The following is a 26,334-nucleotide window of genomic DNA, read 5'->3' as shown; positions in this document are numbered from 1 at the left end:
GACACTTCTAAGTTCTGACACCAGAACACCCAAGTGGTTAGCATAGGAATTTTGGTAGAGTGGTGATAGATCAATTCTAGTGTGGGAAAGCCCAAATGCTATAATAAAAAAAGTTATCTGTATACAAGGAGAGAGATGAGAATGAAGGTGGGGTGTAGGCTAGAGGGTAGTAAGGTGGAGAAAGCATATTTAGAGAACTGGGTAGCTGCTGAGCCAGTCCAGTTCTGAATACACAGGAGATGTTCCAGCCTCTTCAGGAGAGGCTGATGCAGAGTGGTTATGTGCAGGCCAGGACAAACAGGTTCCATTTCTGGTCTAGAAGTTGACTGGAGGGCTCCTCTGCAAGACAGTCGTAATAAAATGTTGATACACAGACACCACAAACCTACTGCTCCTGGCTATCCAAGGCCAAAGGCATCTTCTTCCAGAAGAGCTGTGTGATAGCCTCTAAGCTCTAAGACACCCAATTTTATTTACTGAGTTTTCCTGTTTACTCTGAGAAGATCTGCAGATCTCCCTAGAGAGTCTTTAGAGAGATGCTAAGGAGGGGAGCAGGGAGACCGCTGTGAACAGTACTAAGGACACAACTCTTTTACACCCTAACATTACTTCTTACCTGGCAGGAAAGAGAGAATGGACATGGAAAGGGAGTTCCCTAGTTTGTTCAATTAATTAACTATTTAATTAGTTAGTTCTAGTATTCATCCTTTATTTTTTGTCTCTCATGTGCAGGATTCTCTGGGACTCCTGACCCTCATGGAAAATGGAATTGGAAGTATGACAGTTATTGGCATCTGAAGGCACTTTCTGTTGTTTGTTGTTTTTCCCATGAGAATAGCATCAGCGTGATGAACAAGGTATAAATGCTTTAAAATAATCAATATTTTCATTTAGAAAGGAAATTTCTTTGAAAACAGTTCACCCATTTTCGGTACCACAGTCTCTGTTTATATGAAAATAAGAAGAGGCAGAAAGAGTTCCATTTCTGCCAGAGACAGTCTGTCTTTTGCTAATTTTTTTGAAAGCAATAGGTTCTCTCTCTATATATGTATGTATGTATGTATGTATGTATGTATGTATGTATTTATTTATGGCTGCCTTGGGTCTTCGTTGTTGCGTGGGCTTTCTCTAGTTGCAGCAAGCGGGGGCTACTCTTCCTTGTGGTGCACGGGCTTCTCATTGCAGTGGCTTCTCTTGTTGTGGAACACGGGCTCTAGGCGCATGGGTTTCAGCAGTTGTGGCACGCAGGCTCAGTAGTTGTGGTGCGTGGCCTTTAGGGCACGCAGGCTTCAGTAGTTGTGGTGTGCGGGCTCTGGAGCACAGGCTCAGTAGCTGTGGTGCACGGGCTTAGTTGCTCTGCGGCACGTGGGATCTTCCCAGACCAGGGCTCGAACCCGTGTCCCCTGCATTGGCAGGCGGATTCTTAACCACTGAACCAGCAGGGAAGTCCAGCAATAGGTTCTTTTTAAGTTCTGGAGCAAACTAGACACTTCCAAAAGGAAAACAGAGAAGGAGATAGGATCTGATGCTGCATGACTTGTGGCTGTCTCATATCCCAGAGAGAGAGAGAGAGAGAGAGAGAGAGACAGAGACAGAGACAGAGAGAGCGTGTGCCTGGAGGGACCTACCCCCTCCTGGAGGCAGGCCTCTCTAGGCATGCTTTCCATATGTGCAGTCATCCTGAGCCCAAAGATGATTCAGGTACTACAAGGCCTCTGCAGGTGTCACCATTGCCCAATGTTTTAGAAAGGAAAGAAAATCTGGGAAAAGAATCTAAAAAATAGTGGATATATGTATATGTGTAACTGATTCACTTTGCTGTACAGCAGAAGCTAACACAACATTGTAAATCAACTATACTCCAATAAAAGTTAATTTTAAAAAAAAGAAGAAAATCTGAGGATGATTCTCTAGGGCTGTGCTGTCTAATACAACAGCCATTAACCACATGTGGCTATTTAAACTTAAATTTAAATTACCTAAAATTAAATATAATTAAAAATTCAGTTCCAATAAATAGAAAGACATCCAGGTTCATGGGCTGGAAAACTTAATATTGTTAAGATGACAGTACTACTCAAAGTGATCTTCAGATTCAGTGCAATCCCCATCAAAATCCCAATGGCATTTTTTGCAGGAACAGAAAAACAGATCCTAAAATTCGTATAGACTCTCAAAATAGCCAAAACAATTTTGAAAAAGAACAAAAATTGGAAGACTCACATTTCCCAGTTTCAAAACTTACTACAAAGCTACAGTAATCAAAACAGTGTGGTACTGGCATAAGGCCATAGAGACTAGTAGAACAGAACACAGAGCCCAGAAATAAACCTTCCTATATACCGTCAATCAATTTTTGACAAGGGTGCGAAGACCACTCAGTGGGGAGAGTCTTCAACAAATGGTGTTGGTAAGGTTGGATATTCCCATGCAAGAGAATGAAGATGGAGCCTTATCTTACACCATATTAAAAAATTAACTCAGGGCTTCCCTGGTGGCGCAGTGGTTGAGAGTCCACCTGCTGATGCAGGGGACACGGGTTCGTGCCCTGGGCCGGGAAGATCCCACATGCTGCGGAGCGGCTGGGCCCGTGAGCCATGGCCGCTGAGCCCGCGTGTCCAGAGCCTGTGCTCTGCAATGGGAGAGGCCACAACAGTGAGAGGCCCGCGTACCACACACAAAACAAAAAAAACAAAACAAACTCAAAATCGATCAAATACCTAAATGTAAGAGCTAAAACTAGAAAACTCTTACAGGAACACACAGGGGGAAATCTTCATGACACTGAATTTGGCAATGATTTCTTGGATCTGACAGCAAATGCATAGGCAAAAAATGTTTTAAATATAAAATGGACTTATCAAAATTGAAAACATTCATATACTAAATGACACTATCAAGAGAGTGAAAAGACAACGTACTGAATGGGAGAAAATATTTGTAAATCATTTATCTGCTAAGGAATTGATATCCAGAATATATAAAGAACCCCCTACAACTCAACAACAACAAAACAAGCTGATTCAAAAACGGGCAAATGACTGGAAAAGACATTTCTCCAAAGAAAATTGTCAAATGGCATAAGCACATTAAAAGATGCTCAACATCATTAGTCCCTAGGAAAATGCAAACCCAAACCACAATGATATACCCCTTCACACCTACTAGGATGGCTATTATCAAGAAAACCAGAAAAAAAAGAGAACTTTGGTGAGGATGTAGAGAAACTGGAACCACTGTGCACTGCTGGTGGGCCTATAGTGTAGCTGCTGTGAAAAACAGTTTGGCGGTTCCTCAAAAGGTTAAACACAGAATTACCATATAATTCAGCAATTACACTCTTAGGTATATACTCAAGGAATTGAAAGCAAGGACTCAAACAGATACTTGTACACCACTAGTACACAAGGTTCATAGTAGCACTACTCACACTAGCCAAAAGGTGGAGCAACCCAAGTGTCCACCAACAGATGAATGATGAAAAAAGTGTGGTGTATATATATATATATATATATATATATATATATATATATATATATGTTAGAATTATTCAGCCATAGAAAGGAACTAAATTCTGACACAGACAACAACATGGATGAGTCTTGAAAACACTATGCTAAGTGAAATAAACCAGACACAAAAGGACAAATATTGTATGATTCAACCTATATGAGGTACCTCGAATATGCAAATTCATGAGACAGAAGGTAGACTAGAGGTCACAAGGGGCTGGGGGGGTTTTTGAGAATTTCTTATTTAATGGACACAGAGTTCCTGTTTGCAATGATGAAAAAGTTCTAGAAATGGATGAGTGATGACTGTAGAACATTGTGAATGTACTTAAATGTTACTGAATTGTACAATTAAAAAATGGTTAAAACAGTAAGTTTTATGTTATGTATATTTTACCACAATTTTAAAAAATTAAAAAAAATCATTTCCTCAGGGGCACGAGCCACATTACAAGTGTCAATAGCTATATGTGGCTAGTTGGCTACCATACTAGACAGTGCAGAGTAGTACATTTTTATCACTGCAGAAAGTCCTATTGGACAGCACTGCTCTAGAGCTATATTAAGACCACCTGATCCTGTTTTCAGCCGAACCATCCTAAAAGCTGCCTCTAGCTGCCTTATCCCTTATTCCAGGGTACCACTAGCCTGCCTACTTCCTCTCTAACCACTGTAAACCCCCTTAGCAGTGTAAATTTGAAAGTTTACAGTGCTATTTCACAAGTGCTATTTCATTTAATATTCAGAACTGATGGGGATGGTGGTGTTATTCCTTTTTCTTAGGCTTAAAAACTAAGGCCCACAGTTTTGTAAGTGGAGCTGGGATGCAAACGCTTGATTTTGAATTTTGTGTTCTTTCCACCTCTACACCACACTGCCTCTCAGAGGGTTTTGTCATTTTCACCAGCACTGACATCACCAAAAAGCATTCACTGAGCTGCACATGCTGATGTCCAGGAGGCTGTACAATGGTGGTCATCCTCTCCTTAGAAGTTTCCAACCTCAAATATGTTATATCCCCGAAGGCTTCCTTTTCCAACCTGCCCATTTTAATCAACAGTAGCTCAAATACTTCAGTTATTTAGCCTCAAAATTTTATAAAGATGTTCAATTCTTCCCTCCTTTACCCTACTTGTACTTTAGGAAAACCAAGTCATATTGTAATGCTGCTGCTGGTCTGAGCTAGATTCTCATCACCACAATCTTAGATAACATACTGCCAACCGGCCTCTTGCTTTTACTGTTTCTCCCCTCCTTAAACCCTGCCACCAGATTAGTCCTCTGTATCTCCAATTCTGTCATGTTATTCCCTAACATTATATTTTTTACATAATTTTTTTTTAAATATAAGGAAGAATAAATGGCACGTAGGCAGCAGGGCAAAGACATTTAAGAAAATAAAAGAACAATAAGATGTGTCTCCCATGAAACAAGTATAGTCCAGAATATGTTCATTTTGGGACGGGTGAAAGTAAGAATGAGAACACATTGAGCTATTTTAGGAAGGTAATCTTAGTTCAACATCAGAAATGTATTAATGTATATTCCCATACTAACAGGTCAAAAAAGACATAACACATGATCATCAACAGATGAAGGAAAAATATTTACTACAATTTAACTCATTTATTTATGATGAAAAATAACCTCAGCAAACCAGGAATAGAAGGGAACATCCTTAACCTGATGAAAGATATTTATCAGAAATCTATGGCAAACAGCAGATTTAATGACACAAGATTAGAAGCACTGCTATTTAAGTCAGAAAAAAGTAAGGATTTCTGTTATTCTGTCATCTATCATTAGAACTAATGCTACTAGGGTTGGTAGATATAGCAATAGAAAAAATAGCACTTACGTTTATACCATTAATAGCCAACTAGAAAATATAATATTCAAAATAGCAATTAAAGCTGTGCAAAGGGGCTTCCCTGGTGGCACAGTGGTTAAGAATCCGCCTGCCAATGCAGGGGACACGGCTTCAAGCCCTGGTCCAGGAAGATCCCACATGCCGCGGAGCAACTAAGCCCATGTGCCACAACTACCGAGCCTGCGTTCTAGAGCCCACGAGCCACAACTACTGAGCCCACGTGCCACAACTACTGAAGCCCTCGCACCTAGAGCCCATGCTCCGCAACAAGACAAGCCACCACAATGAGAAGTCCGTGCACCTCAACGAAGAGCAGCCCCCGCTCGCTGCAACTAGAGAAAGCCCACGTGCAGCAATGAAAACACAACACAGACAAAAATAAATAAATAAATAGGAAAAAAGACCCAATGCAGCCAAAAATAAATAAATAAAATGAATAAAATTTAAAAATTTATTTATTTAAATTAATTTATTTATTATTTTTGGCTGCATTGGGTCTTCATTGCTGCGCACAGGCTTTCTCTAGTTGCAGCGAGCGGGGGCTACTCTTCGTTGAGGTGCACGGACTTCTCATTGCGGTGGCTTTTCTTGTTGTGGAGCATGGGCTCTAGGTGCGAGGGCTTCAGTGGTTGTGGCACTCAGGCTCAGTAGTTGTGGCTCATGGGCTCTAGAACGCAGGCTCGGTAGCTGTGGCACATGGGCTTAGTTGCTCCACGGCATGTGGGATCTTCCGGAACCAGGGCTTGAACCCACGTCCCCTGCATTGGCAGGAGGATTCTGAACCACTGTGCCACCAGGGAGGTCCCAATTTTTAAAAACTTAAAAAAAAAAAAAGCTGTGCAAGGGTTTTATGGAGATTTCCAATACACATAAGTCAATAAATGATTCATATCCAGACCTACAAATCTATATAAACCAATCAGAAGAAATAAGGCGAGAAAATGGGCAGAAATATGAACATGGGATTCAAAGAAGAGGAAATGCAAATGGCTAATAAACATATGAAGAAATGTTTAACCCCTCTAGTAACAAAGAAAATGAAAAATAAAACAAGATATTTAAAACCCATATAACTGGCAAAAATTAAAAGTTTGGAAATGCCTAGTATTTTTTAAAATTAATTTTTATTGAAGTATAGTTGCTGTACAATGTTATGTTAGCTTCTACTGCACAACAAAATGAATCAGGCATATATATACGTATATCCCCTCCATTTAGGACAGTACAGTGCATTAAGTAGAGTTCTCTGTGCTATACAGTATGTTCCCATCAGTTGTCTACTTTATACATTATCTATAGTGTATATATGTGTCAATCCCATTTCTTCCCACCGCACCCCTTTCCCCTTTGGTATCCATACATTGGTTATCTATGTCTGGGTCTCTATTTCTGCTTGGCAATTAAGGTCATCTCTACCATTCTTCTAGACTCCACATATATGAGTCAATATACGATATTTGTTTTTCTCTTTCTGACTTACTTCACCCTGTATGACACTTTCTAAGTCCATCCACGTCTCTGCAAATGACCCAATTTTGTTCCCTTTTATGGCTGAGTAATATTCCATTGTATATATGTACCACATCTTCTTTATCCATTCCTCTTTTGATGGACACTTAGGTTGCTTCCATGTCCTGGCTATTGTAAATAGTGCTCCTGTGAACACTGGGGTGCATGTGTCTTTTTGAATTATGGTTTTCTCTGGGTATGCCCAGCAGTGGGATTGCTGGGTCATATGGTAGTTCTATTTTGGAAATGCCAAATGTGGAAATGTTTGAACTCATTTACCTTCATAGGTAGTGTAAACTGGTATGATCACCTTAGAAAGCAATTTGGCAACAGCTAGCAAGGTTGAAGGTGAGCATACCTTACAACGTAGCAATTCTGTTTCTGATATATTTCCTAGAGAAATTCACACATTAGTATAAAGAGACTGCAGTACTGTTGGCAGTGGTAAAAAATTGGGCATCTACAAGAAAAGAGATCAATGAATTGTGGTATATTCATAATGGAATACCAATTAAAGTGAAAGAAACATGCATCATGAATAAATGAATAAATCTAAAAACTGTAATGTTGAGTAAGAAAGCAAAGCAGATGATGGTCACAATGTGCCATGCGTACGAGTCTAAATGAACAAAATAATACTATGTTGTTAATGGATATATACATATTAAAAAGATACACAGGACCTCCCTGGTTGTGCAGTGGTTAAGAATCCGCCTGCCAATGCAGGGGACACAGGTTCGATCCCTGGTCCTGGAAGATCCCACGTGCCGTGGAGGAACTAAGCCCACGTGCCACAACTACTGAGCCTGCGCTCTAGAGCCTGCAAGCCACAACTACTGAGCCCACGTGCCACAACTACTGAAGCCCACGCACCTAGAGCCCATGCTCTGCAACAAGAGAAGCCACCGCGATGAGAAGCCCGCGCACCACAATGAAGAGTAGCCCCTGCTCGCCGCAACTAGAGAGAGCCTGCGCACAGCAACGAAGACCCAAAGCAGCCAAAATTAAATAATAAATAAATAAATAAATAAAATCTTCAAAAAACCCCCAGATACACAGATATAATGAATTCAGGACAGTGATTACCTTTAGGGAAGGAAAACGAGAAATGGGATCCAACAGGGATACAGAAGGAGCTCCCACTGTATCTATGATGTATTATTTCTTTTAAAGCTGGGTGGAATGTACCCAGGTGTTTGTTAACTATTCCATTTTTATGTAAGAATCATTTCTTTAAAAAGAAAACCAAACAGCACTCCAAAGCCCTCTCCAGGCCGTGTGGGTCCTGGGGGCATAGGAGGGAGGCTGGGAGATCAGGAGAGGCAGGCAGGAGGCTCCCTCCAGGACAGGAGGAGGAGCAGGAGAGGGGGTGTGCCCCACCCACTCGAGCCTGGGAAGCCTGCTGGGCTCCCAGGTGGGGTCCCCTGCTCTCTGAGACCAGAGAAGGGAGGCATGCCTGGGACCCTTCTGTTCCTGGCCCCTTCTGTTAAGCCTAAGCCCCACCCCCCACACCTCCCAGGACCTTTTCCAGCCCTGTGGGTCCTAAGCCTAGGCCCTGCCCACCACCCAAACCTCACCCCTGCTTAGGCCCCACCCTCCACAGCCAAGGCCTTTTTCTCCTCTTTTTTACTACTGTGGTTCTGTTTTACCTTCTGGTTGTTGTTTCACCTATATTTTTATTTTTATATTCTTTCTAACATATTTGTTAGTTTCCCAATCTAATTTTATTTTTTACTTTGTTATTGTTCTCTCTTTTTTTTGCTGCCCCACACGGCTCATGGGATCTTGGTTCACAAGCTGGGGGTCAGGCCAAAGCTCCTGCGGTGGGAGCTCTGAGTCCGAACTACTGGACTAACAGAGAACCTCAGACCCCAGGGAATATTCGTTGGAATGAGGTCTCCCGGAAGTCCTCATCTCAGCACCAAGACCCAGCTCTACACAACAGCCTACAAACTCCAGAGTTGGAAGTCTCAGGCCAAACAACCAGTAAGACAGGAACACAACCCCACTCATTAAAAAAAAAAAAGAGACAGCAAAAAAATACGTCACAGATGAAGGAGCAAGGTAAAAAACTACAAGACCAAATAAATGAAGGGGAAATAGATAATCTCCCTGAAAAACAATTCAGAGTAATGATTGTAAAGATGATCCAGAATCTTGGAAATAAAATGCAGGCATGGATTGAGAAAATACAATAAATGTTTAACAAAGATCTAGAAGAACTAAAGAACAAACAGAGATAAACAACACAATAACTGAAATGAAAAGTACACTAGAAGGAATCAATAACAGAATAACTGAGGCAGAAGAACAAATAAGTGAGCTGGAAGACAAAATGGTGGAAATAACTGCCAAGGGCAGAATAAAGAAAAAGGATGAAAAGAACTGAAGACAATCTCAGAGACCTCTGGGACAACATTAAACACACTAACATTCGAATTATAGGGGTCCAAAAAGAAGAAGAGAAAAAGAAAGGTCTGAGAAAATATTTGAAGAGATTATAGTCGAACATGGGAAAGAAAATAGTCACCCAAGTCCAGGAAGCACAGAGAGTCCCATACAGGATAAACCCAAGGAGAAACACACCAAGACACATATTAATCAAACTAACAAATATTAAATTCAAAGAAAAAATATTAAAAGCAGCAAGGGAAAAACAAAAAATAACATATAAAGGAATCCCCATAAGGTTACCAGCTGATTTTTCAGCAGAAACTCTGCAGGCCAGAAGGGAGTGTCAGGATATACTTAAAGCGATGAAAGAGAAAAACCTACAACCAAGATTACTCTACCCAGCAAGGATCTCATTCAGATTCAATGGAGAAATCAAAAGCTTTTCAGACAGACAAAAGCTAAGAGAATTCAGCACCACCAAACCAGCTCTACAACAAATGCTAAAGGAACTTCTCTAAGCGGGAAACACAAGAGAAGGAAAGGACCTACAAAAACAAATGCATAACAATTAAGAAAATGGTAATAGGAACATACATATTGATAATTACCTCAAACGTGAATGGATTAAATGCTCCAACCGAAAGACACAGGCTCGCTGAATGGACACAAAAACAAGACCCATATATATGCTGTCTACAAGAGGCCCACTTCACACCTAGGGACATGTACAGACTGAAAGTGAGGGGATGGAAAAAGATACTCCGTGCAAATGGAAATCAAAAGAAAGCTGAAGTAGCAAGACTCCTATCAGATAAAATAGACTTTAAAATAAAGAATGTTACAAGAGACAAGAAGGACACTACATAATGATCAAGGGATCAATCCAAGAAGAAGATATAACAATTATAAATGTTTATGCACCCAACACAGGAGCACCTCAATATATAAGGCAAATGCTAACAACCATGAAAGGGGAAATCGACAGTAACACAATAATAGTAGGGGACTTTAACACCCCACTTACACGAATGGACAGATCATCCAAACAGAAAATAAATAAGGAAACACAAGCTTTAAATGACACAGTAGACCAGATAGATTCAATTGATATTTATAGAACATTCCACCCAAAAGTGGCAGAATACACTTTCTTCTGAGGTGCACACCAAACATTCTCCAGGATAGACCACATCTTCGGTCACAAATCAAGCCTCGGAAAATTTAAGAAAACTGAAATTGTATCAAGCATCTTTTCTGACCATGATGCTATGAGACTGGAAATCAACTACAGTAAAAAAAAAAAAAAAAAAAAAAAAAAAAAAACTGTAAAAAACACAAATACATGGAAGCTAAACAGTGCGCTACTAAACAACCAAGAGATCACTGAAGAAATACAAGAAGAAATTTAAAAATACACAGAAACAAACGACAAAGAAAACACGACGATCCAAAACCTATGGGATGCAGCAAAAGCAGTTCTAAGAGGGAAGTTTATAGCAATTCAATCTCACCTCAAGAAACAAGAAAAATCTCAAATAAACAATCTAACCCTACACCTAAAGCAACTAGAGAAAGAAGAACAAGGAAAAGCCAAAGTCAGTAGAAGGAAAGAAATCATAAAGATCAGAGCAGAAATAAATGAAATAGAAACGAAGAAAACAATAGTAAAGATCAATAAAACTAAAAGCTGTTTTTTTGAGAAGATAAAGAAAATTGATAAACCCTTAGCCAGACTCATCAAGAAAAAAAGGGAGGGCTTCCCTGGTGGCGCAGTGGTTGAGAGTCCGCCTGCCGATGCATGGGACACGGGTTCGTGCCCCGGTCCAGGAGGATCCCACATGCCGCGGAGTGGCTAGGCCCGTGAGCCATGGCCGCTGAGCCTGCGCATCCGGAGCCTATGCTCCGCAACAGGAGAGGCCACAACAGTGAGAAGCCCACGTACCACAGAAAAAGAAAAAAAGGGAGAGGACACAAATGAATAAAATTAGAAATGAAAAAGGAGAAATCACAACTGACACTGCAGAACTACAGAGGATTATAAGAGACTACTACAAACAACTACACGCCAATAAAATGGACAACCGTGAAGAAACGGACAAATTCTTGGAAAGGTACAATTTTCCAAGACTGAACCAGGAAGAATTAGAAAATATAAACAGACCTATCACAAATAATAAAATTGAAACTGTAATTAAAATCTTCCAACAAACAAAAGTCCAGGACCAGATAGCTTCACAGGCAGATTCTATCAAACATTTAGAGAAGAGCTAACACCCATCCTTCTCAAACTCTTCCCAAAACTTGCAGAGGGAGGACCACTTCCAAATTCATTCTATGAAGCCACCATCACCCTCGATACCAAAACCAGAAAAAGATATCACAAAAAGAGAAAATTATAGACCAATATCACTGATGAGCATAGATGCAAAAATACTGAACAAAATACTAGCAAACAGAATTCCAACAACATATCAAAAGATCCTATACCATGATCAAGTACAATTTATCCCAGGGATGCAAGGATTCTTTAGTATATGCAAATCAATCAATGTGATACACCACATTAACAAATTAATGAATAAAAACCATATGATCATCTTAATAGATGCAGAAAAAGCTTTTGACAAAATTCAACACCCATTTATGATAAAAACTCTCCAGAAAATGGGCAGAGAGGGAACCTACCTCAACATAATAAAGGCCATATATGACAAACCCACAGCAAGCATCATACTCAATGGTGAAAAACTGAAAGCATTTCCTCTAAGATCAGGAACAAGACAAGGATGTCCACTCTTATTCAACATAGTTTTGGAAGTCCTAGCCATGGCAATCAGGGAAGAAAAAGAAATAAAAGGAATACAAATTGGAAAAGAAGAAGTAAAACTGTCCCTGTTGGCAGATGACATGATACTATACTTAGAAAATCCTAAAGATGCCACCACAAAACAATTAGAACTAATCAGTGAATTTGGTAAGGTTGCAGGATACAAAATTAAGGCACAGAAATCTCTGGCATTCCTATACACTAACAATGTAAAATCAGAAAGAGAAATTAAGGAAACAATCCCATTTACCATCACAACAAAAAGAATAAAATACCTAGGAATAAACCTACCTAAGGAGGTGAAAGACTTGTACTCAGAAAACTATAAAACACTGATGAAAGAAATCAAAGACGACATAAACAGATGGAGAAATATACCATGTTCTTGGATTAGAAGAATCAATATTGTGAAAATGACTATACTACTCAAAGCAATCTACAGATTCAATGCAATCTGTAACAAACTACTAATGGCATTCTTCACAGAATCAGAACAAAAAAATTTACAATTCGTATGGAAACCCAAAGACCCTGAGCAAGCAAAGCAATCTTGAGAAAGGAAAATGGAGCTGCAAGAATCAGTTGCCCCATCTTCAAACTATACTACAAAGCTACAGTAATCAAGACAGTATGGTACTGGCACAAAAACAGAAATATAGATCAATTGTACAGGATAGAAAGCCTAGAGATAAACCCACGCACATATGGTCACCTAATTTACAACAAAGGAGGCAAGAACATAAAATGGTGAAAAGACAGCCTCTTCAGTAAGTGGTGCTGGGAAAACTGGACAGCTACATGTAAAAGAATGAAATTAGAAAACTACCTAACACCATACACAAAAATAAACTCCAAGTGGATTAAAGACCTAAGTATAAGGCCAGACACTATAAAACTCTTAGAGGAAAACATAGAAAAAACACTCTTTGACATAAACCACAGCAAGATCTTTTTTGACCCACCTCCTAGAGTAATGGAAATAAAAACAAAAATAAACAAATGGGACCTAATGAAACTTAAAAGCTTTTGCACAGCAAAAGAAACCATAAACAAGACAAAAAGACAACCCTCAGAATGGGAGAAAATATTTGCAAATGAAACAACGGACAAAGGATTAATCTCCAAAATACACAAACAGCTCATGGAGCTCAATATCAAAAAAACAAACAATTCAATTAAAAAATGGGCAGAAGACCTAAACAGACATTTCACCAAAGAAGACATAAAGATGGCCAAGAGGCAAATGAAAAGATGCTCAACATCACTAATTTTTAGAGAAATGCAAATCAAAACTACAATGAGGTATCACCTCACACCAGTCAGAATGGCCATTATCAAAAAATTTAGAAACAATAAATGCTGGAAAGGGTGTGGAGAAAAGGGAACCCTCTTGCACTGTTGGTGGGAATGTAAATTGATACAGCCACTATGGAGAACAGTATGGAGGTTCCTTAAAAAACTAAAAATAGAACTACCATATGACCCAGCAATCCCACTACTGGGCTTATACCCTGAGAAAACCATAATTCAAAAAGAGACATGTACCACAATGTTCACTGCAGCACTATTTACAATAGCCAGGACATGGAACCAACCTAAGCGTCTATCAACAGATGAATGGATGAAGAAGATGTGGCACATATATACAATGCAATATTACTCAGCCATAAAAAGAAACGAAACTGAGTTATTTGTAGTGAGGTGGATGGACCTAGAGTCTGTCATACAGAGTGAAGTAAGTCAGAGACAGAAAAACAAATATCATATGCTAATGCATATATATGGAATCTAAAAAAAAAAAAAAAGTGGTACTGATGAACCTAGTGGCAGGGCAGGAATAAAGGGGTAGACATAGAGAATGGACCTGAGGACATGGATGGGGAAGGGGAAGCTGGGGCGAAGTGAGAGTAACATCAACATATATACACTACCAAATGTAAAAGAGTTAGCTAGTGGGAAGCAGCTGCATAGCACAGGGAGATCAGCTTGGTGCTCTGTGATGACCTAGAGGGGTGGGATAGGGAGGGTGAGAGGGAGGCTCAAGAGGGAGGGCATATGGGGATATATGTATGCATATGGCCGATTCACTTTGTTACACAACAGAAACTAACACAGTATTGTGAAGCAATTATACTCCAATAAAGATTTTTAAAAAACCCAAAACCAAAAAACGAACAACTGGGTAGAGATTAGGATCAATTATCAAGACAGTTCTAATTTGCACAAGGGTAGAGTTAAACCTCCGTCTATGGCCATCAGTGGCCCTAGGTCTTTCTACTTTAGGGAGGTAAAATTGTAGCTCGAAGTGGTTATGTGACTGACTAAATCAACTCCCACAATTAGTCTCTTATCAGATTGCCCTGCTTTATTTCCTTCATGGTACTTAACACAAGCTGAATTTATTTCACTTATTTACTTTTTTTTAACTGCCTGTCTCCCTTCAACTAGAACATTAGGTCCATGAGTAAGAGACTGTGTCTGCCTCACTCACCACAGAAATCCTAGAACTGCAAGTACTACCTGGCAAAGAGTGCTCAATAAATACCTAATATTAAGTGAATGCCACAAGTCAAGCCTACCAGAGGAAGTTAGGGGAGATGTTTGACCCTGCAGAGAAGCCCAGGCTGTATACTGACTGTATGTTCAAGTACCAATCTCTGTGGGGTATCCATGGGAAGAGACATGGAGTGATAAATGGTGGTACCCTTACTAGCCACAACTAGAACTAGAACACTGAAGCTGGGGGAGTGGGAGTGAAAAGAAAATTTAAAAATATATTTGGAAACAATATTTCTATTAACAAGATAAAGAAACTTTGCTCTGGATTCTCTACAGACACCTAATTAATTACCTAGCAAATCTTCTCCTGCAAGTTCCAACAGGAGTTCAGGGATGTGAACTTTCTAAAAACCTAAAGCATGTCACAATCTCTTTTCTCAGCCTCAGGTTTGGGAGAAGAACAGAAGAAGATAGGGAATGCAAAAGTAAGACAACACAACAGACATGCTGCTTTTAACACAGTTTATGAATAATCCTGAGGAGGAGAATGGCATGTCTGTAGTGTGATGAAAGCCACCATCTACTTTTAGGCAATTATAGCACTTCCCCAAGAGGCCGTGTAGAGTAGCAGTGGTTTGGAGGATGGGCTCTGGAGCTTGAATTCTCTTGGGCTTGAATTCTGACTCTGCTATTTACTACCTGTGTAACCTTGGGCAACTTAATGGTTCTGTACCTCAGTTTCCCTAAATATAAAATGGAAGCTAATAATGGTACCTACCACGAAGCGTTGTTTTGAGGATTAAATGTTTTAATACATGTAAAGCTCTTAGAATAATAACTAAGACATAGCAAGTCCTCAATTAACGGTAGGTTTTATTGTAATTATTCAACTGGGAGAGAGAGAGAGAGAGAGAGAGAGAGAGAGAGAGCGCTTATGTTTAATTTTTTGGAAAAACTTCTAGCCCTGGAGGCCTGGATGACTAAATCATTAGCTAATGAAACAGAGGCAACATGAAACAGTGGGAAAGCACTAGACCAAAAAATCAAACTGCTGTTGGAACAGAGATTGCCAGTTACCTCCCAATACCCAGTCTCCTCCTCCTCCTCTTTTTTTTTTGGCTGTGCAGTGCTGCATGCGGGATCCTAGTTCCCCGACCAGGGGTTGAACCTGTGCCCCCTGCAGTGGAAGCACGGAGTCCTAACCATTGGACCACCAGGGAATTCCCATGCTTCGTATTTTGAATCCTGCTAAACACATTACTAAATTATCTTGATAAGAATCTAGTAATTTTCCACTCTTTGGAGTCCACTATCTCTAACCCTGATTCATTCCTAATAAGATGACCTTTTTTTTTTGATTGGAGTATAATTGTTTTACAATGTTGTGTTAGTTTCTGCTGTACAATGAAGTGAATCAGCTGTATGTATACATATACTCCCTCCTTCTGGCACCTCCCTCCCCACCCCCATCCCACCCATCTAGGTCATCACATAGCTCCGAGCTGACCTCCCTGTGCTATACACAGCAGGTTCCCACTAGCTATCTATTTTACACATGGTAGTGTATTTATGTCAAACCTAATCTCCCAACTCACCCCACCCTCCCCTTCCCCACCATGTCCAAACGTCCATTCTCTACATCTGCATCTCTATTCCTGCCCTGCAAGTAGGTTCATCCGTACCTTTTTTCTATATTCCACATATATGCGTTAATATACGATATTTGTTTTTCTCTTTCTGACTTACTTCACTCTGTATGACAGCCTCTAGGTCAATCCATATCCCTACAAATGACCCAATTTCATTCCTTTTTATGGCTGAGTAATATTCCATTGTATATATGTACCACATCTTCTTTATCCATTTACCTGTCGATGGACATTTTGGTTGTTTCCATGTCCTGGCTATTGTAAATAGTGGTGCAATGAACACTGGGGTACATGTGACCTTTTGAATTATGGTTTTCTCAGGGTATATGCCCAGTAGAGGGATTGCTGGGTCATATGGTAGTTCTATTTTTAGTTTTTTTTTTTTGTTTTTTTTTTGCAGTACGTGGGCCTCTCACCGTTGCAGAGCACAGGCTCCGGACGCGCAGGCTCAGCGGCCATGGCTCACGGGCCCAGCCCCTCCGCGGCATGTGGGATCTTCCCGGACCGGGGCACGAACCCGCGTCCCCTGCATCGGCAGGCAGACTCTCAACCACTGCACCACCAAGGAAGCCCTATTTTTAGTTTTTTTAAGGAACCTCCATACTGTTCTCCATAGTGGCTGTATCAATTTATATTCCCACCAACAGTGCAAGAGGGTTCCCTTTTCTCCACACCACTGTTTGTAGATTTTTTGATGATGGCCATTCTGACCCTTGTGTGGTGATACCTCATTGTAGTTCTGATTCGCATTTCTCTAATAATTATTGATGTTGAGCATCTTTTCATGTGCCTCTTGGCCATCTGTATGTCTTCTTTGGAGAAATGTCTATTTAGGTCTTCTGCCATGTCTCCCTCTCTACATCCTTCCTGTCATTACCCCCAAGCTTAATCATCAAGTCATACTTCTTGACTTTACCACAAAGCAGAGCTGTCCAACAGAACTTCCAGCAATGATGGAAGTTTTCTATACCTACTCTTGACAATATGGTAGCCATTAGTCACATGTGGGTATTAACCACTTGAAATGTGGCTAGTATGGCTGAAGAACTGAATTTTAAACTTTATTTAATTTTAATTAAAATAGACACACATGGCTAGTGGCTACTGTCATTGGACAGTGCAGCCTATGGAGTGAGCTCTAGGAAAGAGAATTATACATCATTTCCTCATTTCTATTTGATATATCCCATTCCTTCTCAATACCTATGCTAAAATGTTTTCTCTTAGCCTACTCCTAATATAGCCGCTAAATCCTTGGGGGTGTACCCATTTCCCTATTTGGGATTTGGGTCAATTATCTTCTTTCCAGAAGAACAGACAGATTTGTTCAAAACACACACACACACACACACACACACACACACACACACACACACACTCGTTCAAAACACACACACACACACACACACACACACACACACACACACACACACACACACACACACACACACACACACACTCCTGAGTGAGACAGACATCCTTAGGGCAAAGCTTTACTGAACACACCAGAATAACTAGATTCATGGAATCCACCAAAAAAAAAGCTCCAAAGATGATTAACTCCCCACAAAGGCCAGACTCTACTTTGGCTTTTTGGCCCAAAGATATCTGAAGTTCGATTATCCTTCTTGATAAGTCCTTATGTATTCAATATGAATCTAGTACGTTCTTTTCATTAAATAAAACAGGAGGAGAAACAGGCAAATTCTGCTCCTAGGAGAAGATCAAACTAAAAGAAATGGCCTGAAGCAAGGTTACTGACCATGGAAGGCTTGGTAAAGCAAATAAAACTGTCAAAATAAGCAATCTGTCAACTTGAAGAATTAGTATCTTCATGATAGGGATGGGAGGTTGGTTAAAATAATACCGCAGGTGATTTAACTCTTAGTGAAGGGCTGATGCTTTTCAACAACGCTAACCCAACTCCACAAAGGACAAGTGATCAACAATTTACTGGCCTGCTCCATCTGTGTGGACAGCCCTAGACATTTCTAACTATGATCTGTGTATTTCAGCTGAGCACTGGGCAACTTAGGTTTCTACTATCAGGCTGACAGGCAGGACAGAGAAAAAGCTCTAGAAGAAGAGGGTATCAGACAAATGTTTTTCTAGCTCGAAAGACACACGTTAGAACAAACACCCTGACCCTGATGACCCCTCCAGGCTGCTATTCAGGTGCTCAGTGTTTGAGATGTGAGCAACAGTGTAATTTCTTCAAAAACTCCTTGATGTTAATCCAAGAAATGATGTGACAGTACTTGCTGTAGATTTCCCTTAGAGGCAAACCAGTATGACCTTTTTCAAATGCAAATTGGCTTACTCTTTACAGCTGTCAGGTTTCTTGGGGAGGAGTTTAAAAGAAAAGGCAACACTCCCCTCTGACTGGCCTGAGGAGTATGGCTGACCCTGAGCAAGTGAGAAAGAGGGACAAAGGCCACCTGGAGAATGACCCCAGTGAGCAGAAGGTTCCACAGGACTGGCCTGGGCAGAACTCGATGGGAAGTGGAAATCTCTGGCTCTGCAGATTCTTGCTTGAGTTGAACCACCTTAATTTTCACAGCCCCTTCCTCCTACATCGACTCAGGTATTCACTGATCTTAGTACAGAATCCGAAAGTCCCCTAGACCTCCAAGTCAGTTCTCCCTCGTCTTTATGGCAGGCGTGCCCGTAAACCTTGTCACCCAGCTATGCCCCACTGGCTCTTACTCACTAAGGAAGTATTTATCAAGCCCTCGTGAGATCGGAAGCACCACACTAGACACCTGAGGATGTCTAGAAGAGAGTAGTTTCGAGGAGCTCACAATCTCATGTTCAGTGTGTAATCTTAAAGGCAGATGCAGGCAGAAAGAGGTGAGAGATGACCCAGGAGAACCATGTCCGTACTCAGAAAATGCCTCCGGTCTTTCTAGGGACTGTTATATCACATGGAAGCATAATTATTTCACAGGAGGTGCGGGGGGGAGAAACCCTGGAATTTCAGAAATGAGAGAAAAAATGTGAGGTAAAGGCAGGTAGTAGTTGGGATTAGTAAAAATGACAGAGTGGAAGCTTTAGACTCAAATAGAAAGGCCAGGAAAAGGAGGCCTGGAAATTCAAACATGCCTAGATTAAGGAGCCTGTCCCCATCTACAGGAAGTTTATCTCTAACATCTAAATAGTCATGTTTTAAAATCAACAAGTTTTCTGGTTTTCAGCTGCCACTGACTGGAACCCCCAGTGGCTCTGGCCCACAGTGTAGACAGACTGTGCCCAGCCGGACTAGATGAAGACATGCAGCCGGAAGTCAGCCAGCCAGCCTGACACCTCCCAGCTATGGGAGGAGTTTGAGCAAAATGCTACCCAGCTACATGAGTAGCAGACAAGGTTTAACCCTAGCAGTACAGGGCTACACTGAGGACCTGGCATCTCAATCAGTAGATTCAGACAGTAAGTGGTCTAGGACCCAAGGGGACTCCAGGATTGAGAACAGAAACCTAGCAGCAAGTTCAGCAGGACCTTTGGTCCCTCCCTGTCCACTGCAGTTGCATATTCACGTTCACAGTCACATATTTTAAAATTTTGATATAATTATCTCCTAGAAATTACTGTATGTAGCCTCTTGGGATCTAAAGCAATTAAGTGAAGATAAATTTCTTTCATGGAGCAAGCTGTCAAAGGATGAAGCAATTTCATTCCCCATTTGAAGTGGAAGCTTTGGGTCATGCATGGTTTATTTGAAACAATGCCATCACCTAAAGCTGCTGATCTTATCTCTAACTCCGTTCTCCATTTCAAACTGCTGGAGATATGTAGCGTGGCACTGCCTGAAGTTATGACATCTGGCTCAAGGCCAGCAACAGAACAAGCCAGCTCCTCTTCTAGACTGCAAGCTTAACAGGACAAAAATAATATTAAAGCAAGATTACTTTATAGGTGAAGTCTGTTAAACCCTAAAAAGGGGAGATCTTCCCAGGGCATCGGGTGTGACTACGGAAGCACCCTAACAGTGGCGAAGTGGTTGAAGAGCAGGCAGGAACACCCCCCGAAGGGGGCAGAGTGAAATACATGCCAAGGAATCCGATTTTTCTCTTCTGGGAGACACCAAACCAAACAAGTAGTGGGTCCTGTTTCATGAAACAGCCTGATAGATGGAAAGCATACCAGGCCGAGAATCAAATTCGGCCCAGGGTTCTAATTCCAGCACTACAAGACCACATGTGAGATTAAGGGGAAAGTTCTCATTAACTCTTTTTCTTCTGAACTGCAGCTGGCCCTTTATTTTTAAAACATTCTTCATAACCACGTATTATTTATTTTATAATATACAGCCAATGTGCTATCTAGGTAATAGTATTCAAACTTTATTTTTAAGCCATTGAAACTTTCTTCAGGTAGAATCATTGCAGGTCAGACCATGTCCAAGCACTGCTTTTAACAGGAACCTTGAAGAACTAGAACTTGTTCGTGCACTGGAATCACCAGAAGAGCTTGCTAGAATGGATTGCTGGGCTCCACCCTCGAAGTTTCTGATTCACAGGTCTGGAGTAAGGCCTAAAACATTATATACCTAACATGTTCCCAGGTGAATCTCATGCTACTGGTCCAGTACCACAATTTGAGAACCAGCGGTATAGAGGAATCTGGTCAGGAGATGACTTGGACTTGGAGTGTCTAATACAGTAGCCACTGGCCACAAGTGGATAGTTCAGTTTAATTAAAATTAAATTAAAATTTCTGTTTCTCACCCACATTTCAAGTACTCAATAGTCACATGTGGCTAGTGGCTACCATACAGGATGGTAAGGAAATAGATTTTCCTGCACCATCATCAAAAGAAGTTCTATTTGATAGCGCTGGTCAAGAATCTACTTGATTGCACTGGTGAAATATTTACCCTAGAGAAAAGAAAATTTAAGGAGAATTTCAAGTATATTAAGATGTGTCAGATATAGAAAAAGAGGCTTTGTGACTCTCAGAGAGCCTCTCTAAAACAAGTAAGTGGGAATTACAGAAAGGCAGATCGTGTTCAGTTTGAGAAACAGCTTTTCAATAGTGACTGTCTCATGACACAGTAAGCTCTGGGAAGTATCTGAAGCAGAAGCTTTGAGGACACTGGGACACTATTTCTTAATTAGGTAAAGACTGACTGTGATGTCTATTCTAAAGGGCCTCCCAATTCCATGGTTCTTTTGTAACCTGATCTAATTTTATAATTATTATGGCAAACCATCCCTTCTTGCATCTGGGATAGTTTTCTAAAGCATGCAAGTCAGGTAGAAGGAACTTTCTTCATTAGGATATTTTGGTGATAAAATTTCCCAGTTTGTATTGTTTAAAAATGTTTTTACGGGAATTCCCTGGCAGTCCAGTGGTTAGGACTCCACGCTCCCAATGCAGGGGGCATGGGTTTGATCCCTAGTCGGGGAACTAAGATCCTGCATGCCACACGGCGCGGCCAAAAGAAAAAAAAAAAAAAGTTTTTGCAACACCGAAGTACAACTAGCAAAAGAAAAAATAAACTGAATTTCATCAAAATTAAATATTTCAAGAAAGTGAAAAGACAATCAACTCACAGAATGGGAGAAAATATTTGCAAATCATGTATCTGATAATGGACTTTTATCCAGAATATATAAAGAACTCCTACAACTCAATAAAAGACAAATAATCCGATTTTTAAAATAGGCAAACTATTTGGATACGCATTTCTCCACTTTTAGAAAATCTTTACAAAGTACTTTCACAGACCTGATCTTTTATCGTCACAATAGCTCTTTGAGTTGGATAGGGCAGTTGTACGTTTCCTAGTCTTAGTGAAAAAGAGACAGACACCCAGAGAGGCTATATAAATTGTCCAAGGCAATACAACCAACCTATGGCAGAGTTAGGATCAGAGCCCACATCGGATGCTTGCTTTCTTTTCTTTTCTTTTTTTGCTGCATGGCTTGTGGGATCTTAGTTCCCCAACCAGGGATTGAACCCAGGCCACGGCAGTGAAAGTGCTGAGTCCTAACCACTGGACCACCAGGGAACTCCCCTGACACCTTCTTTTATTCCATTCTGCCTTCTTTTGCCTCAAAGGGAAAAAGTTTATGCTCAGGCATCCCAAGGCCAATCAAATGAGAAAGCAGAAATTGTATTTTTTAAATGCACACAATAAATAAGCACATGAAAGGATGCTCAACGTCATTAGTCATTAGGGAAAAGCAAGTCAAAACCACAATGAGATATCACTTCACACCCATTAGGATGGCTAATTTCAAATATATAGAAAATAACAAGTGTTGAAGACGTGGAAAAATTAGAACCCTTGTGCATAGCTGGTGGGAATGTAAAATGGTATAGTCATTGTGGAAAGTGGTATGGCAATTCCTCAAAAAATTAAACAGAATTACCATATGACCCAGTGATTCCACTTCTGGGTATATACCCAAAAGAACTGAAAGCATGGACTCGAATAGATATTTGGATTTCCCAGCACTTATTCACAACAGCCAAAAGGTCGAAGTGCCTCAAGTGTCCATCCAAGGATGAACGGCTGAACAACATGTAGTGTATATATACAATGGAATATTATTTAGCCTTACAAAAGAAGGAAATTTTGACATGTACTACAACGAGATGAACCTTGAAGATGTTATGCTAAGTAAAATAAACCAGTCACAAAAAGACAAATATTGTCTGATCCCACTTATATGAGGTTCGAAAAAGAGTCAAATTCAGAGACAGAAAGCAAAATGGTGGTTGCCAGAGGCTGGGGGGAGGGAGGAAATGGGGAGTTAGTGTTTAACATACAGAGTTTCAGTTGGGGAAGATGAAAAAGTCCTGGAGATGGAGGATGGTGATGGTTGCAAAAACAACTGTGAATGTATTTAATGCCACAGAACTGTAAACTTTAAAAACAGAAACAGTAAATTTTATATTATATATATTTTAACAATTACTTTTTTTTTTTTGGCTGCGTTGGGTCTTTGTTATTGGGGTCTTTGTTGCTGCGCGAGGGCTTTCTCTAGTTGTGGTGCGCGGGCTTCTCGTTGCAGTAGCTTCTCATTTCGGAGCTCGGCTTCTAGGTGCGTGGGCTTCAGTAGTTGCAGCACATGGGCTCAGTAGCTGTGGCTCGTGGGCTCTAGAATGCAGGCTCAGTAGTTGTGCCACACGGGCTTAGTTGCTAAGCGGCATGTGGGATCTTCCCGGACCAGGGCTCGAACCCGTGTTCCCTGCATTGGCAGGCGGATTCTCAACCACTGTGCTATCAGGGAAGTCCTAACAATTACTTTTTAAAAAAAAAGTTTTAAAACACGTCTATCGGAGCTGGTGAATTAATGTCTTCATACGTTCTGACCTCCAAGTCTGAGGCAATGTAAACTGATTTTCCTATTTTATCAGTTGTGTTAGTTCTGTTTTTTTTTTTTCTTGGCCGTGCCTCATGGCATGTGGGATCTTAGTTCCCCGACCAGGGATCGAACCCATGCCCCCTGCATTGGAAGCGTGGAGTCTTAACCACTGGACCGCCAGGGAAGTCCCAAACAATTACTTTTTTTAAAAAAAATGGAATGAGCCTGTTTTAAAGAGTAAGGCTCTAATTAGAAGAAAACTACCCTTCCTAGCTCCTCATCCTCTTGAAAGGTCTGGTATAGGGATCTTCCAGCTGCTGGTATTGACAATGTAAGGAAGAACAAATTAAAGCTATCAGTGAACCAAAGGCTGCCCTGTGACCCTGGCACCTTCAGAGCAAAAAGCAACCTAGGCAGGCTTGTAGTTACTCCTTGACTGCATGGTCTGATTCTCAAGGCCAAAAACTATCCTCAGCTCTGTCTGTGTGGGATTCTGAGTTAAAAGAAGGAAAAACAAAGTATTCCTTCAGTTCCTTCCGTTGTCTGTTTATGGGCTGGGCCCCCAGGAAACAGCTGACTCTTAGTTCTAGAAGGCTAAAACTTGCCTTATACCAAAATGTAAGCCGGGGCAGAGCACCAATTCCAACATTGAAATTCTATGGCCACAGGACTTTAATGTTCCCACAGGGAGGATCCTGCTTATGTTTTATAATCCTGAAAGGCAGAACTGCCTGTTCTTTAATGTTCAGTTTAGCCTGAGGGCTAGAAAGAATACAGGTTGGATTCTGGGAAAAATGTCTTCTGGGGCCAAATGCATCCATGCCCTTGAGCATCAAGGTCCCAATATCAATGCATTGGACAGATGTCTTCCACCGAGTTCATCAAGATCCCCCGAAGAACACAGCTGTGTCCCCACCTAGTCAGGGGTAGCTAACCTCTCAGAGGGTTATGTTTCCTTGATTCTCAGATGCTATGGAAGTAATCAGACCCACCTCTGATGGCCATCTTGAGATGTTTTTTTATACTGCACTTGCTGTTCCCAGAGTTAGACAGAAGGCAAATCACTACAGATCTCTGTCCATATGAAGTGTATGTAACTCTAAAGTAATAAGATGTGTTTTTAAAAATCATAAATGAGTATCAGAGCAGTTAGGGTACTTGGTAGCCACACCTTATACTAAGGCTGTGAAATACTCTTTCCCCCAACTCTCAAGCCCAGATCTCATTTGAGTGTGGAGGAGGTGGGTTTTGTTTTTGTTTTTTGGGTTTTTTTTTTTTTTAATATCCATAACCCAGCTGTGACACTTCCTTCCACCTCTACCTGTACATCTGTTTCCTACAGAGTGCTGCTGCCTCAAGTGAGATGCGTGAGGCTTCTGTAGATGCTGGGGAACAAGACGGAACAAAAATGCTTCACACCTGGCGCCCAAATTACAGGCACGCTGGACTGGGGCCAACATAAGCTGGCACAGCACCAGCTGAAATGGACATCAATTAAGGAGCCTGTCATCTTTCAAGACTGCGGGGTCTTTTTTCACTCCACGATCCGCACACTGCTCCACAAACCAGCCACGGCACCACTGGTAGAGTTTTCCAGATGGGATCATTTCCCTTAGATTCCATACTTGCAGATTTATTGCAGAACTTGTTTTTAACCCCTCCCTTTGTTTTTAAAGCCTGATCTATGATTCCACATTACAGTTTTATCTTTAATTGAATTTATTTGTTCTTAGGAAAGTGGGAAATTTGTACCTACATGAGCAGGAAAAGTTTTAAGTTTGCCTAAAAGATGCTTTGTTTACAAAAAGGCATTCAAATAACTGAGATTAGTGAAGGGTCAGAAATTCTTCTCTGTACACATCACTCCTACTGGGGTCAGAAGCCAGAGAGCCTTGACCAGACTGCATTATCCTGGAGAAATGGGCAGACCTCTAAGCCTAAAGCAGGCCTCCTCCTCCTCCCATCACATGCAGTGTTAGTGATCCCTGTCATGCGCAGAGAGAAAAGACACTCTGCTAGTGTCTAGCCAGGGGCAACGCTGTTTAAGAAAAAAACCTTTTTTTTTTCTTTTTCTTTTTGGCTGTGCCACGCGGCATGCAGGATCTTAGTTCCCCGACCAGGGATTGAACCCCCGTGGAAACACGGAGTCCTAATCACCGGATTGCCAGGGAATTCCCAGAAAAACACCTTAAGAATGTCAGCAATTAAAAATTCCACATAGTACCTTTTCTTGACTTTTGTCCAAAGGGGCAGAACATATTTCCTCCCCTGTACCTAAGTGGGCTGCCCTGTGGAAGGAATTCCATGCAACATGAAAGAGTCCCATGATAAATAAATATCTCATCCACATTTAATGTATGTTCCGAGAACTGAATTCCAGTGCCTCAGGGGGCTGTCTGTTGCTGCCAATTTGCTTCTCGTGGCAGAGCCCTGAGTGGCAGAGCCCTGCTTAGGCGCTGCCGATGCTTGTTTGGAAAAGAGTCCAGCTGGAGATGAAAGAAGCTCTTCAAAGTGGGTGACTCCTTGGAGGCTATCACTTTAGGGCTTGGGAATGATTACTTATCAAAAACTATTTCAGTCTGGAATACACTCTGGCAAGAAGCTGGCCTGCCCTCTCGGGTATTCCGTTGGTGTTTGTGGAGCTGGAGAGGCCTCGATGGGTTTGGAGTGATAGCAGGAACTGAAGAACCCCGCTAAAGGTAAGAGCCCAGAATCCACATCATAGGTGGGGACAGGAGAGAGAGAAGGAATCAAAGAAAGC

At 41.1% G+C, this 26,334-nt stretch overlaps 1 protein-coding gene across 6 annotated transcripts in view; it reads right to left on the bottom strand.

The window, feature by feature from the left end:
- SMG6 (SMG6 nonsense mediated mRNA decay factor) overlaps nt 1–26,334 on the bottom strand; it is a 237,989-nt gene that overhangs the window by 69,428 nt on the left and 142,227 nt on the right. Inside the window, exon 14 of one of the 6 annotated variants that reach the window (XM_060135025.1) lies at nt 10,433–10,570. The exons of the other annotated variants lie outside the window; for them this stretch is intronic. Within the exon in view, the coding sequence (XP_059991008.1) occupies nt 10,484–10,570 (87 nt within the window). The 3' untranslated portion in view covers nt 10,433–10,483. Of the gene's footprint in view, nt 1–10,432; nt 10,571–26,334 lie in introns of those variants that run through there. 6 annotated transcript variants of the gene reach the window in all.

The sequence above is a fragment of the Lagenorhynchus albirostris genome, chromosome 20, assembly GCF_949774975.1.
Source record: "Lagenorhynchus albirostris chromosome 20, mLagAlb1.1, whole genome shotgun sequence".
In the NCBI taxonomy this organism is placed as follows: Eukaryota; Metazoa; Chordata; class Mammalia; order Artiodactyla; family Delphinidae; genus Lagenorhynchus; species Lagenorhynchus albirostris.
The sequence above is the reverse complement of the archived record's forward strand: the minus strand, read 5'-3'. Positions and strand labels throughout refer to the sequence as shown.